Source organism: Zootoca vivipara, chromosome 4, assembly GCF_965207765.1.
Source record: "Zootoca vivipara chromosome 4, rZooViv2.hap1.1, whole genome shotgun sequence".
Lineage (NCBI taxonomy): Eukaryota > Metazoa > Chordata > Lepidosauria > Squamata > Lacertidae > Zootoca > Zootoca vivipara.
The window spans coordinates 100,868,506-100,882,794 of record NC_142587.1 but is presented as its reverse complement, the minus strand read 5'-3'; the positions used below and the strand labels follow the sequence as shown (position 1 = coordinate 100,882,794).

Sequence of the window (14,289 nt, the reverse complement as noted above, 5' to 3'; positions counted from 1 at the left end):
GGAGAGAGAGAGACAGACGCGCGCACGGAGGTCTCTCCCTAAAAGGGAAAACAGCCTTTGCATTCTTCAATCGCCCCTCTTTTCTTCCTCGTGCCTTCATCTCCTCCCCACCCCACTTTTCTCCCCTTCACCAAGTAGAGCTTACACAGCTTGGCTAAAAAAATATTTTTGGATCCTTTTATTTAAAAAAATGCTCTCAGAAACGGGAAAGGGAAATCACGAGGCTTTGGCAGCCAGCAGCTACGGCTGTTCGGTGCATTTTTACAAGCTTTTAAAGGAAATACGTGTCTGTGGAACGACAGCAAAATGGGGAGAGATTTTTAGGGGGGGGAGTTGGCTGGCGGGAGGGGGGTTATTGCTAGTGGGTGAAGGGTCTATCAGTATGTCTTATTTTCGGGGTATGGCTTGTATCGCGCAATTGCTTAGAAATCCTGCTATGGCTTATATTATGCCTACGTCTTAAAAAGGGGGAAAGACGGTACATATTTGGAACAAAGGCACAAATGAGATGGAAGGGTTTTTGTTTGTTTGCTTTAGTGTGGGAATGTTGTGGATCATAGGAGAGGATAAATGGCCCTTCCTCACTCATGCTAGCAGAGCACATTCCCTTGCACATTACTGGAAGCGAGTTGATGGATTCGTTAGAATCCTATAGATTGAGCCATCCAGTCTGGCTTAATCAGATTGGATTGTTCTTGGTAAATTTCTCCTTTAGTTCCCTCTTAGAAACAATCATGAATCCTAGCTTACCCAGAGACCGTTTTCCTTGGAACCAAGGTCAGCAGAGACTGGGGTGTCTTTAGGGCGGGTGGTTTCATTTACTCATCTATACAACCTGAGCGGAGAATTCTTTATTTTGGGGGGGGGGGTCCCGCAGCATTGACACCCCCAGCAGATCTTGCTTCTCCATTGCTCAGAGCTTTGGCTCCGGCACAGAGGAAGCCGGTCTCTGTGTCTTCATCTTCCAGCTCAGCTCCTGCACAACTCCCTCTGGCTCTTGCTCTCCTACCTAGCAGCCAGGTGAGATGGGGGGGGCATTTTCTGGGCTGCCCCATCCCTTTGCTGCAGCTCCTGCAGCCCAGATCATCCTTTGGGGATTCTGAGGACACTCAAGGGGCCAGCAAAGGTCACAGTCCTACGGAGAAACTTGTCTGAACAGTTCAGAAAAATCCCCTATTCGGTTCTGACCCTCCCTGGGTACAGGACCCCCAGGAATAGGAAGGAACTTAGGACCCCTCCCCAACCCACAAGAGTGTGATTGTGTGTGTGTGTGTGTGTGTGTGTGTGTGTGTGTGAAAATACCCTGCAGTTGAGCAACAGGCAGATCACAGAGCATCAGTCAGAAATATAAAAAATCAATACAAATCAGGTCACCCAACAAAAAGCAGATTCGGAGTCAGCTAATTTTTTAAAACAATGAAAGAATAACACAAATTCCATGCTTTGAAGGTCGGGAATCTTAAGAATATGCGGTGGGTTTCTGGCATCGGGCAGTGGCCACATTAAGACTTTTAGGGGTCCAGAGCACTTAAAAGATGTTGCTTACTCCATATATATTGATATATTTCAGAGCATCTACAATAATACAATAATAAACCGGAAAATAAAATTTTCATTTTCCAAATGGGATGGAACTTACAGTAAGATGAAAAATGATGTTTATGTTTGTATACTTCCCATTTATTTATATTTGAACAATCTTCTACTTTTTCCAATCGCAAGCTCTTTGATTGGAGCCTCAAAACTCATCTTACATAATGCATCGCCTTCTATTTTTGGTAGAACTGGAACGCGGCCAGTTTGGTTGCACCGGGTGCACAGCTTCTGGGGCGCAACAACTATGAAATTGAACAGAAAGTGTGAGGCAAGGGGGAGGCGGCACAAGAATTTGGCATCCTACAGGGCACCACTGCCATTTGAGATGCCACGATCCGCCGTCGCTCTGACCTCTGGGGTGTGTCCTTTTCTTACCCAGCACCCCAATCTCTGTGCAAGAAGAAACTCCAGGGGGGCTTCTCCTTACCCGGGGTTTAGTTTTCTGGGAACGAAGGTTAGCAAAGACTGTGGAGTCTTCAGGATACGTGGTTTTATTTGCAAATATACACAACCTGAGCATACAACTCAGAGACATTTTCCTTCCTTTGGCTTGTTCCCCATCCAAACTGGGAGGAGGAGCTAGTGGGAAAGAAGACAGAATCAGGATACAATAGGGAAAAATCTAAGGTTCTGCACTTTGGCAGGAAGAACCAGCTGCACCAATATAAGAGGGGTGGGGTGGGGGTGGAGGGGGGCACCTGGCTTGCCAGTAGTACATGTGAAAAGGATCTAGGGGTCTTAGTGGACCACAAGCTAAACATTTGTCAATCTGAGTGTGATGCAGCAGGGGGGGAAAGCTCATGCTATTTCAGGCTGCAACAACAGAATAGTGTCCAGACCAATGGGAGATAATAACACAATAAACAAGGAATAAGCTGTTTCTTAGATAGAAACAGCTAAGCTGTTCTGTATTGAGTCAAAGTATTTTATATCTCTATCACTATTGTCTGCATTTGCTTTAGGGTAAAGTAACTGCCTTTTGGTTCCAGAGGGTACAGCTATTATTGGTTCATCTAAACTGCTGTACAGTATTTGGATCCTCTGTCTTCTTGGTTCCCTCCAAAAGGCAGCACTGGGATTGCCTGATATTGTTCCCTCCAAAATGTATCCCTTTCTAGCTAGTGCCCTGTCCAGATAAATGTAGCTTTCCTCTCCTCAGAGCTCAGTCTGGTTTGCTTGAATAAAGAAGTGTTACTAGAGAACCGTCTCCAGCTGAAATCACGAACCCCACATCACAACAAAGCACATGGGGAAAGCTTGATAATTTAAGAATTATCTAAGAGTCCAACCAAGAGCCTCATCCCCAAAAGGATATCTGGGCATTGGCGTAACCAGGGGGGACAACTGCCCCTCCTGAATCCATAAAAAATAAAGAGCCGAGGTTTTGCCAAGCGAGAGGGGGCTGAGTTGGGTGGACTCGGCTTTGCAAGGGTTAAAGGGAACCAAGCTGCCTTCCTAGAGAGGACAGGAAGCAAGGGGGGCAGGTCCTCCAGAGCCAAGGCCCCTCCCTCCCTCCCTCCCCTGTCCTCCTTTCCTGCTTTGGTGTCTCTCCTGCAAGGGCTGCATCGCTGTCCCCTCCCTCCTGGGATGATCGGGTGAGTCTCCTCTCCCCCCCCCAGAGGGTGCAATGGGGAGACGGGGGGGGGGTCCCCAGGTGCCTGGGGGGGGGAAACAAAGCCAAGTCAGGGAGGAGAGGGTCCTTCCAGCCAGGGAGCGGGGGGGGGGGGCGAGGTCTGCAAGGCTCTCCTTCCTGGAGATCAGAGGATCCCAAACTCCCATGAAATCTCCCTTCTTCAAACAAAGGAGTCCCTAGGACTTTAACTGTGTGTGACTCAGCGTCATTGCACAACAGAGGAAACATGTGCAAATGAATGGAAGGAAAGGTGGGAGAGAAAGGCCAGGAATGAAGAGAGGGATCCCAGCCCATAGTCTGGCTGCTGCATTGCGGACCAGTTTCCCAGCCGTCTCCAAGGGAAGCTCCACACGGAGGCCACTGCAGCAATCCCCTCGCACCCAGAGCATGGCATCCACTTTCCACAAGATGCAAATGATTCCCTTATCATTTGGTTCTGACGTCATGCATTGACTGGAAGGCAGCAGAAACCAGTGCCTGCAGGTCCTGTCCCTGCCTCTTACCACCTGGCTGAGGCCTCATAAGGACTGCTGCTTCCAACTCTGCTGCTGCCTAGGAGGACTCCCCTGTGTGAGTGCCCCATTCCTGCCTCTCACCACCTGGCCCAGGACAGGCCTCCTGGCGACTGTTGCCCCCATCACTGTTGCTGTTCATGAGGACTCTGAACTGCACAGAGTTCTTTTCAAAATATTTTAAAATTCTCTTTTTACCATTTTAAATACGTTATTGTGGGGGGTTGGATGTTTACTTGGGTTTGGGAATTTGTTTAATTTTGTTAGTTTTGTAATTTTTATTTCTTGGTTAGTATTGTTTTATTCTATTTTGTGTGTGTTTTATATAGGTTTTAATTTGTTCTTAGGGGGAGGGGTCAGGGCTGCCTGGGAGTGGGTCCCAGCCAACAAAATGGCTGGGGCAGGTTCCACAGGGGGGGTGGCACTGGGACAACCGATCCCAGTGATCACGGGTAGGAGGAGGAGTTACGCTAAGACCAGACCATGTCATTACCGAGGAGGCAGATTTAGTCGTTGTCTGAGAACTATCCCTGCCCCCGGGTCTGGTCTTGACCGGATGGATACTAGAATCGGCAAGGGATACCCACACGACCTGAAGGTACTGCTGTGCAATGCCAGGTCAATGATTCATAAGACCACTGCCATCCATGACTTGATCGTGGATGGAGGACTTGACCTGGCATGTGTAACAGAGACTTGGTTGGATGAAGCAGATGGGCCTGTCCTTGCTGCTGCTTGTCCACCAGGTTTCTCTTACGCTACCTTGTGGGTGGGCAGGGGGGGGGTTGCAGTGATTTTTAGGAAGTCCTTAGTTTGCACCAGGCGTCCTATTGGGAAGACCCAGTTCTCTGAGTGCATGTTCTGGAAGTTGGGCAATAGGGGCAGTACAGGATTCATCACCCATAGCATCCTTCTGGAACGTCTAGAGGGGTTGGGAGCTGGGGGCACTGTCATGCAGTGGTTCGGCTCCTTCCTCCTGGGCCGTGTTCAGAAAGTGGTGGTGGGGGATGAGTGTTCAGACCCCTGAGCTCTCACTTGTGGGGTGCCTCAGGGCTCTGTCCTCTCCCCCATGCTTTTCAACATCTACATGCAGCCGCTGGGAGAGATCATCAGGGGGTTTGGGCTGGGTGTTCATCAGTATGCGGATGATACCCAGCTCTACCTCTCTTTTAAATCAGAACCAGTGAAGGCGGAGAAGGTCCTGTGTGAGTGCCTGGAGGCGGTTGGAGGGTGGATGGCGGCTAACAGATTGAGGTTGAATCCTGAGAAGACAGAAGTACTGTTTGTGGGGGACAGGAGGCGGGCAGGTGTGGAGGACTCCCTGGTCCTGAATGGGGTAACTGTGCCCCTGAAGGACCAGGTGCGCAGCCTGGGAGTCATTTTGGACTCACAGCTGTCCGTGGAGGCGCAGGTCAATTCTGTGTCCAGGGCAGCTGTCTTATCAGTTCCATCTGGTATGCAGGCTGAGATCCTACCTGCCCGCAGACTGTCTTGCCAGAGTGGTGCATGCTTTAGTTATCTCCCGCTTGGACTACTGCAATGCGCTCTATGTGGGGCTACCTTTGAAGGTGACCTGGAAACTACAACTAATCCAGAATGTGGCAGCTAGACTGGTGACTGGGAGCGGCGCCGAGACCACATAACACCGGTCCTAAAAGACCTACATTGGCTCCCAGTACGTTCCCGAGCACAATTCAAAGTGTTGGTGTTGACCTTTAAAGCCCTAAATGGCCTTTGTCCAGTATACCTGAAGGAGTGTCTCCACCCCCATTGTTCTGCCCGGACACTGAGATCCAGCGCCGAGGGCCTTCTGGCGGTTCCCTCACTGCGAGAAGCCAAGTTGCAGTGAAGTAGGCAGAGGGCCTTCTCGGTGGTGGCACCCACCCTGTGGAACGCCCTCCCATCAGATGTCAAAGAGAAAAACAGCTACCAGATTTTTAGAAGACATCTGAAGGCAGCCCTGTTTAGGGAGGCTTTTAATGTTTAATAGATTATTTTATTTCATTTTTCTGTTGGAAGCTGCCCAGAGTGGCTGGGGAATAAATAATAATAAATTATTATTATTACTATTACTATTATTATTGTTATTTTGCTGGAAGCTGCCCAAAGTGACTGGGGAAACCTAGCCAGATAGGCAGGGTATAAATGTTGTTGTTGTTGTTGTTGTTGTTGAAACCTAGCCAGATAGGCAGGGTATAAATGTTGTTATTATATTATAATATTATTATTATTATTATTATTAATTATTTATCTCCCAGAAATCCCTTATTTCTTCTCCTCTTCCCCCTCCTCCTCTTTCTTTTCAAAAAAAGAGCTCATGGTCTGGGATGTGGGGCAGTCCAGCCCTGGTTCCCAGTAAGACTCATCCATGCTTGCTCAGGGAACCATTATTTTCCCCTGTCCTACAAATTCTGTAACAGAACAATGTATTTGCTTTGTAGGATTTGCTAGAGCTTCTCATTAAGACGGACAGAACTTGGCAGAAGACCAAGGGGTTCCTTCCGATCTCTTAGAGGCTTCCTGAGAGCACAGATGGATGAGCGAGATTCAGCTGGCCCAGGAGCAAGAAGAGGCTATGCCAACCAAACTGGGACCAGTGGGGGATTCTGGGAAAACCCAGTGCAGAAGATCCTGGGTGAGGACGACACCCTCCGCTCAGAGGTGCAGAGCCAGCAGTTGAGGCAGTTCTGCTGCCAGGAGGCCAAAGGACCCCGAGAGGTTTGCAGCCGACTCTACCACTTTTGCCACCAGTGGCTGAAGCCAGAAAGGCACACGAAAGCTGAGATGCTGGACCTGGTGATCTTGGAGCAGTTCCTGGCTGTCCTTCCCCCGGAGATGGAGAGCTGGGTGAGGGAATGCGGAGCGGAGACCAGTTCCCAGGCGGTGGCCCTGGCCGAAGGTTTCCTCCTGAGTCAGGCAGAGGAGAGAAAGCAGGTGAGAGAGACTTTCCGCTGGATACTCCCAAGGGGCTCCAAACAGGACAGAGAACATCCCATAATGGTCGACTGATGGCCCATCCGTTTTCTGGGAAAGCATCCATGGAATGAGATCTCACACCCTTCAAGTCTTTGTCATTCTCTTTCTAATATTTCTCCCCATTCTCTGTTTTGAATCCTTGTTTCTTTTTCAGGTAAAGGATCATTTTGCAGAAATGGACCTGGATTCCTGTGAGGCAGAGAGGCCTCCGTTGGACACCAGAGAAAGGCAGCTGGGTAAGGAGGAAGGTGGTTTTTCTCCATTTGGTCACATTCTGTTGGTTTTCCAACTCATCTGAGGGTCCTTTTCACCTTCTTTTGGGGGGAGACAGTTGGGAACAAGGGTCCAGAGGAGGGGAGATGTATTTCTGTCTGCACAACAAACATATGAAATGGGCACGAACGTCCAAATGCTCTCAGCAGGTAAGGATTTCTCAAAGGCCCATCTGTAGTTAGAGATGCCCTGTTTCACCTGTGAGAGAAGCAGGCACTCCTGGTGTCCTTATTACCTTTTTTTCTCTTGCAGGTGACAGAATGATGCCGGCAAGACCTCCTGATCCGTCTTTTCATGGGGGCAGAAGGGAAGCAGCGGCTGTGGAACCAGATCAGGTCAGCGGAAGCTGCCTTGTGGGGACAGAGGCCGAGAGATGGAGCAATGTCATGGACTGGTTGGGCACAGAGGAATGGTGGGAGGATGCAGCCAGGGAACCAGGAAGGGAAGATTACTCAGTGCCCCAGGAATGGAGGTAGAAGAAGGATGGGTGGTCAGAGGGGAAAGAAGCAGAAGCTTGGGAAGAGGAGGTGTCAGAAGCTGAAGGGCTAACAGGCCTTAGTGAGCTGGGAGACTCTGTGGCAGAATGCAGTCCAGATTCAGAGGCAGAAGAGGAAGGAGGTGAGGGGGAGGAGGGAGGTCGAGAGGCTGAGGTGTGTCAAGAGAAGCAGGAGCCACCGCTGGCTCCCGCAACTGTTGCCAGAAGCCACCCTCCCGGCTTGTCTCTCAGAGCCAGGAGAGCCCAAAATACCATCCAAAATAGGCTTATTTTATTTCTAGATTGCCCCCCCCATTATTCCTCCTCTCCAGGAAGGAAACAACAGAGTGTTGTGTAGCAGATGATGTCAGAGGAGGACATTTCCCTTTTTCTTTCAGGGTCCAGTGTGCTTTGAAGACGTCGCTGTTCGTTTCACGGACGAGGAGTGGGCATTGCTGGATCCTGACCAGAGAGCTCTGCATAAGGACGCCATGGAGGAGAATCGTGGGATCGTGGCCTCTCTTGGTAAGGCTCCCTATGGGATCGTCATAATTGCCTGGAAATTCAACAAAATACCTCTATGTGACCAACCTCCTATATTTTCATAGAGTTCAACAGCGCCCCCATAACACCTGGGAACCTAACACCTCCATAATAAACAGTTTTTTCTTTGAACAATCTTCCTCAAATTATTCCTTTTTCTACCACAATTGGGCTGCTCTGAACTGCCCAGGCCATCTTCAATGTCAGCTTCAGAATTGTTAGGAAATATAAGTAGCTTCAGGTTTTCTATTTTTGATTTTGCTCCTGTCAGTCTTGGGTTGACCAAAGAGACGAGTGACATTGGAGATGGAGGGGAAGCCATGACTGGGCCAAACAAAATCCATCCCAGAGAAGAGCTAGGCTTATTGAATCTCAGGTAGTTGTAGCAGTGATGATGATGATGATGAGAGTAATACAGTGGTACCTCGGTTTACCAACTTAATCTTTCCCCAAACAAGACTGTTCTTAAATCGAGGTACTACTTTATAATAATAATATTTTTTTTAATACCCTCCACATCTGGCTGGGTTGCCTCAGCCTCTCTGGGCAGCTTCCAACACATATATAAACATGGAACATAAATAATAATGATCTGATCCCATTTAAAAAGAACATTAACTTTAAAATGAACAACTTATACTAGCGGCCAAAATTGTGGAAACCTTTTGTGTATTTATGAGGTTTGATGGCTCATAACACCACTTATGTGTGGAGTAATACCGTAAAATTATGTATCAATTGAAATATAATTTAATGAAGAATGCAATGCAAAAATTTTATGAATGAGTATTTATTAGGACAGCAGTCATAAAGAAAAAATGTGAAACCTTTGATAACATTGGTAACATTTATCTTTAATTACGGTCTTACAACACCTTCCCATGAAGTGAACCAAGTTTTTAGTTCTGCAGCTGTAATAATGTGAAACCAAGACGGAATAGTTGCCTCCCTTAATTGGGCTTTATTGCTGGGTTGCTTCTAACAAGTTTCTTTAGTCGGTTCCATAGATTTCCAACTGTGTTAAAATTTGGGCTATTCCCAGTCCATTCCAGCAGTGGAATAGGATTATCTTGAAAGCACCTTTTGCACACAGCAGCAACATGACATGGAGCTGAATCCTGTTGAAATAGAAAACAAATAAATATAAATAAATGCTTCAATGTCTGGGAAAAGATCACCTGCGGAACGCTTCAATTTGGGCTCAAGTATTTCATTCAAGCATTTTGGGGTATTTACATTCCCATTAAGGACACAAATTCTGCCCACACCTTTTGCTGCCATACAGCCCCAGATCATCACACTATCTGGGTGTTTCACGGTCGGTGTAATGCAAGTAGCCTTGTTCACATAATAGTACTATTTTACTTCACTTTCTAGGTGGCCAGTCAACTCTTCTTGCCATTTCCCAGGATCTCGGTCAGACAATACAAATTGACCAATGGGAGAAATTGTGGAAGCAGGATATAAGATTCACGGCTTCTTATAATATAAAAGAAAATTTCATCAAAATGTATCATAGGTGGTATTTAACACATGTAAAGATGGCCAAAGTATATAAATTAAAAAATAATTTATGCTGGAGATGCAATGGGGAACCTGGCACATTTATACATATGTGGTGGACGTGTCAAGAAATAAAAAAGTTTTGGATAATGATTCATGAAGAATTAAAGAATATGATGAAAAAATCGATAAAGCAAAAACCAGAGATCTACCTATTAGGTTTATTAAGTGAAGAGATCCCCCAAAAGAATAAGACAGTGTTCTTGTATGCGTGCACAGCAGCCAGGGTTCTAATAGCTACATATTGGAAGACATCCAAAATACCAACAAAAGAAGAGTGGATAAACAAGCTTAGTGAGTATTTATTAATGGCCAAGCTGACAGTAGCCTTGAGAAATCAACCGAAACAAAAATTAAGAAGCGAATGGGAAAGTTATGATGAATACATAAAAAATATCTAAAAGAGGGCATGCTCACATGCTTAGAATAAAAAGATATGAAGGGATATAAAAGATAAAGAGTGGAGATATAAGATAAGAGTGACAGAGGAATACAGGAAAGAGAATGCATGCAGAGAATATATGTAAGTGATTGATTATATTAATAAAATTGAAGCTGAAGTGAAAACAGAAGTCGGGTAAATAAAGGAGGGAAGTTTGTGGGGGAGGGTGGAAGGTGATGGGGGGTGATTGGTATTTGGTGAATTTTTGTTTGTTTGTTTGCTTTTATCGTTACTATTATTAAAAATTAAAAAAAACTCTTCTTGCCATTTCTATAATTTTATTATCTTTTATAACCTCACTAAAGGAAAGAATACAAAAAACCAAACAACTTGATGGCAATCACGTAACACACTGACAAAAGTCAACCTAAGCAAGTTGCGCTTCCTTTTTCTCGTTATTTGGCTATAATGTTTGATAGACTATAGGTAATTGAACAAACTTTCTTGAATTGCATTCTTGATTCAAAATAAAATAAAAAAATTCCTTCAGTAGCACCTTAAAGACCAACTAAGTTTTTATTTTGGTATGAGCTTTCGTGTGCATGCACACTTCTTCAGATGCATGCACACGAAAGCTCATACCAAAATAAAAACTTAGTTGGTCTTTAAGGTGCTACTGAAGGAATTTTTTTATTTTACTTCGATCCAGACCAACACGGCTACCTACCTGTAACCATTCTTGATTCAATTATCTTTCCATTGATATATAATTTTATATTACTCTAAAAGAAGTGGTGTTATGAGCCATCAAACGTCTGAAATACACTTTTTTCCAAAAGGCTTCCACAATTTTGACTACTGTATATCAAACAAAGCAACATTAAACAACTCATCAGAATCTAATAATAAATATATTGGTTAATGACAAACAACACAGAGAATGAACACACACCCAAGTCCCTTCAGTTCTTCTCCATTTGTTCCTGAGGCTCTAATCCCTTTTTGTTTTCATTGCAGATTGTGATGAATTGGAAATCAAGAACAAGGGTGACCACAATAAAATCCCCATAGAGGAGAAGCAACATAACAATTTGGAGTGTGGAGAAAGCTGCAGTGAGCGCTCCCATTCAACTTCCCATCAACAAAATATCATTGGAAAGAAACACTATCAGTGTGTGGAATGTGGAAAGAGCTTCAGTCAGAGCTCCTCTCTCACTTCCCATCAAAGAATTCATACAGGGGAGAAACCATATCAGTGTATTGAATGTGGAAAGAGCTTCAGTCAGAGCTCCTCTCTCACTTCCCATCAAAGAATTCATACAGGGGAGAAACCCTATCAGTGCTTTGAATGTGGAAAGAGCTTCAGTCAGAGCTCCAAACTCACTTCCCATCAAAGAATTCATACAGGGGAGAAACCATATCAGTGCTTTGAATGCGGAAAGAGATTTAGTCACAGCAACAGTCTCACTTCCCATCAAAGAATTCATACAGGGGAGAAACCCTATCAATGCAGGGAATGTGGAAAGAGCTTCAGTCACAACCCCAGTCTCACTTCCCATCAAAGAATTCATACAGGGGAGAAACCCTATCAGTGTGTGGAATGCGGAAAGAGCTTCAGTACAAGCTCCTCTCTCACTTGCCATCAAAGAATTCATACAGGAGAGAAACCCTATCAGTGTGTGGAATGCGGAAAGAGCTTCAGTACAAGCTCAACTCTCACTTCCCATCAAAGAATTCATACAGGGGAGAAACCCTATCAGTGTGTGGAGTGTGGAAAGAGCTTCAGTCACAGCCACCGTCTCACTTCCCATCAAAGAATTCATACAGGGGTGAAACCCTATCAGTGTGTGGAATGTGGAAAGAGCTTCACTTTTAGCTCCTCTCTCACTTCCCATCAAATAATTCATAAAGGGGAGAAATCCTATCAGTGTGTGGAATGTGGAAAGAGCTTCAGTAGGAAGGACAGTCTCACTTCCCATCAAAGAATTCATACAGGGGAGAAACCCTATCAGTGTTTGGAATGTGGAAAGAGCTTCAGTAGGAAGGACAGTCTCACTTCCCATCAAATCATACAGGGGAGAAACCATATCAGTGAGTGGAATGTGGAAAGAGCTTCAGGAAGAAGGACTTCCTCACTTCCTATCAAAGAATTCATACAGGGGAGAAACCCTATCAGTGTGTGGAATGTGGAAAGAACTTCAGTCACAGCCACAGTCTCACTTCCCATGAAAGAATTCATACAGGGGAGAAACCATATCAGTGCTTCGAATGTGGAAAGAGCTTAAGTCAGAGCTCCTCTCTCACTTCCCATCAAATAATTCATAAAGGGGAGAAACCCTATCAGTGCTTCGACTGTGGAAAGAGCTTCAGTCACAGCTACCATCAATGAATCCATATCAAGGTCGGAAAAACCATTATACAGCTTTAGGAGCCAGGAAAATGAGCACCTTTTTAACCAGGCCTTTGGCTGATTGACATCTAATGCCCTTTTAAAATGTGGTGTTTTGTGTTTTTATGTTGTGTTTCTATGTTGTAACCATCCTGAGACCTGTAAGTGTAGGGAATAGGCGCCAACTCCCCCCCCAAAAAAAACATCTAAGTGTTACAAAACAAGAGGAAAAAGCCAACAGTTGAAAACAAACAATATATATTCAATATATTCAAACAAACCTAAAGAAAAAAACCTTTCCCCCTCCCCTCCTTCAACTTTTCCTCTATCCGTGTCCGATCTTCTTTTACCTACTGTACTATTCATTATTGTTGTGTTGTTCACTATATCTATTCATTTATCCTATGATTCCTACTACAGTTCGGGTTACCTTGTGGCTATTAAGTTATACCATATTAATTTTCAGACTCTAGCACCCACTTTCTTTTTTAAAATAACATAAAAAAACATACAATATATCACATAGCAACAAAAAAATCTAACCAAAAACAAACAATACAAATTTTAATTTTTAAACATCAATTTTTCTAATCATTGTCTTAAGGACTTCCCCTTCCCCCCTTACTGATTTTCAATTTACAATCCTCTTTAGCAATTTCATTTATCCTAATTAATTAATCCATTTCATTATATTCATTCTTTCCTTTAACATCCTACCCCTCCCCCCACTCCATTCCCAGGCATCCCCCTGCCAGTAGAGAATCCCCAGGTGAAATAGGACAGAAGAAGCAGTCATAGAATCATAGAATCATAGAGTTGGAAGAGACCACAAGGGCCATCCAGTCCAACCCCCTGCCAAGCAGGAAACACCATCAAAGCATTCTTGGCATATGCCTGTCAAGCCTCTGCTTAAAGACCTCCAAAGAAGGAGACTCCACCACACTCCTTGGTAGCAAATTCCACAGCCGAACAGCTCTTTAAAGATTTATTACGAAGCAGCTACCTTTTGCTGGATGAAGGACTGGTTTTTGTTGGAAAATACAGACATTTTGGATTTAGAAGGTTACGATAATGTTTATGGTTGGCATGCATATTCATGGTATGATAAAGTAAAGGCCCACAGAGGCTTTAAAACTCATATAATCAGAAAATCACTGTATAGTGTTTGGTCCAGGTACAAAGATTTGTTAGAAAGAAAAACACCTAAATGGATATCACCATTAGAGGCCAAGGTCCGTAAAAGAGTAAACATGGAAACCATTTGGCTGAAATATAGAGATTTGTTGATTGAAGAAGGAGACCAATTTAAGTTAAAGACTTATGAGGATTTGAAATGTAAACTAGATGATTGGCTCCAATATCACCAGATAAATGATGTTTTCAAAATGGATAGATTACTTGGTTTTCAATCAGAGAGGTCAAAGTTGGAAACAGAATTGTTAGAACCTAAGACGAAAATACTTTCCAGAATGTATAAATTGTTGCTTGAGTGGCATACGAAAGATGAACAAACAAATAATGTTATGATTTTGTGGGCAAAGGATGTTGGTCATAATATTATGATTGAGGAATGTGAGAAATTGTGGCATGAGAATATTAAGTTTACTGTGTGTAGTTTATTAAAGGAAAATTTAATGAAAGTGATGTAAAGATGGTATCTTACACCAGTAAAACTAGCAAAGATATACCATAACCATGATAACAAATGTTGGAGATGTAAGAAAGAAGTAGGCTCATTTTACCACATGTGGTGGACATGTCCACTAGTGAATGACTTCTGGAATAAGATTTATAATGAACTCAAGAAAGTGTTGAAAAACACATTTGTTAAGAAACCAGAAGCATTTCTAGTGGGCATTGTAGGGAAGGAGATTCCAAAGAAGAATGTATCGTTTTTTATGTATGCTACGACGGCAGCGAGACTTTTGATTGCTAAGAACTGGAAAC

General features: G+C 44.3%; 1 protein-coding gene across 1 annotated transcript; it reads left to right on the top strand.

The window, feature by feature from the left end:
* The first annotated feature begins 3,097 nt into the window (after window positions 1-3,097).
* Window positions 3,098-13,982, top strand: LOC132592080 (uncharacterized). Its single transcript, XM_088668925.1, has 6 exons — window positions 3,098-3,191; window positions 6,183-6,675; window positions 6,872-6,953; window positions 7,243-7,325; window positions 7,864-7,990; window positions 10,971-13,982. The coding sequence occupies exons 2-6, from the start codon at window positions 6,274-6,276 to the stop codon at window positions 12,236-12,238; spliced, it is 1,962 nt and encodes a 653-aa protein (XP_088525051.1). The 5' UTR covers window positions 3,098-3,191; window positions 6,183-6,273; the 3' UTR covers window positions 12,239-13,982.
* Window positions 13,983-14,289: the final 307 nt, after the last annotated feature.

Excerpts from the sequence above, each read along its gene's own strand:
- LOC132592080 (XM_088668925.1), top strand. The coding sequence starts at position 6,274 with ATGGATGAGCGAGATTCAGCTGGCCCAGGAGCAAGAAGAGGCTATGCC. Across the intron at positions 6,676-6,871 it reads AGGCAGAGGAGAGAAAGCAG|GTAAAGGATCATTTTGCAGA; the intron begins GTGAGAGAGACT and ends TTTCTTTTTCAG. Across the intron at positions 6,954-7,242 it reads CACCAGAGAAAGGCAGCTGG|GTGACAGAATGATGCCGGCA; the intron begins GTAAGGAGGAAG and ends TTTCTCTTGCAG.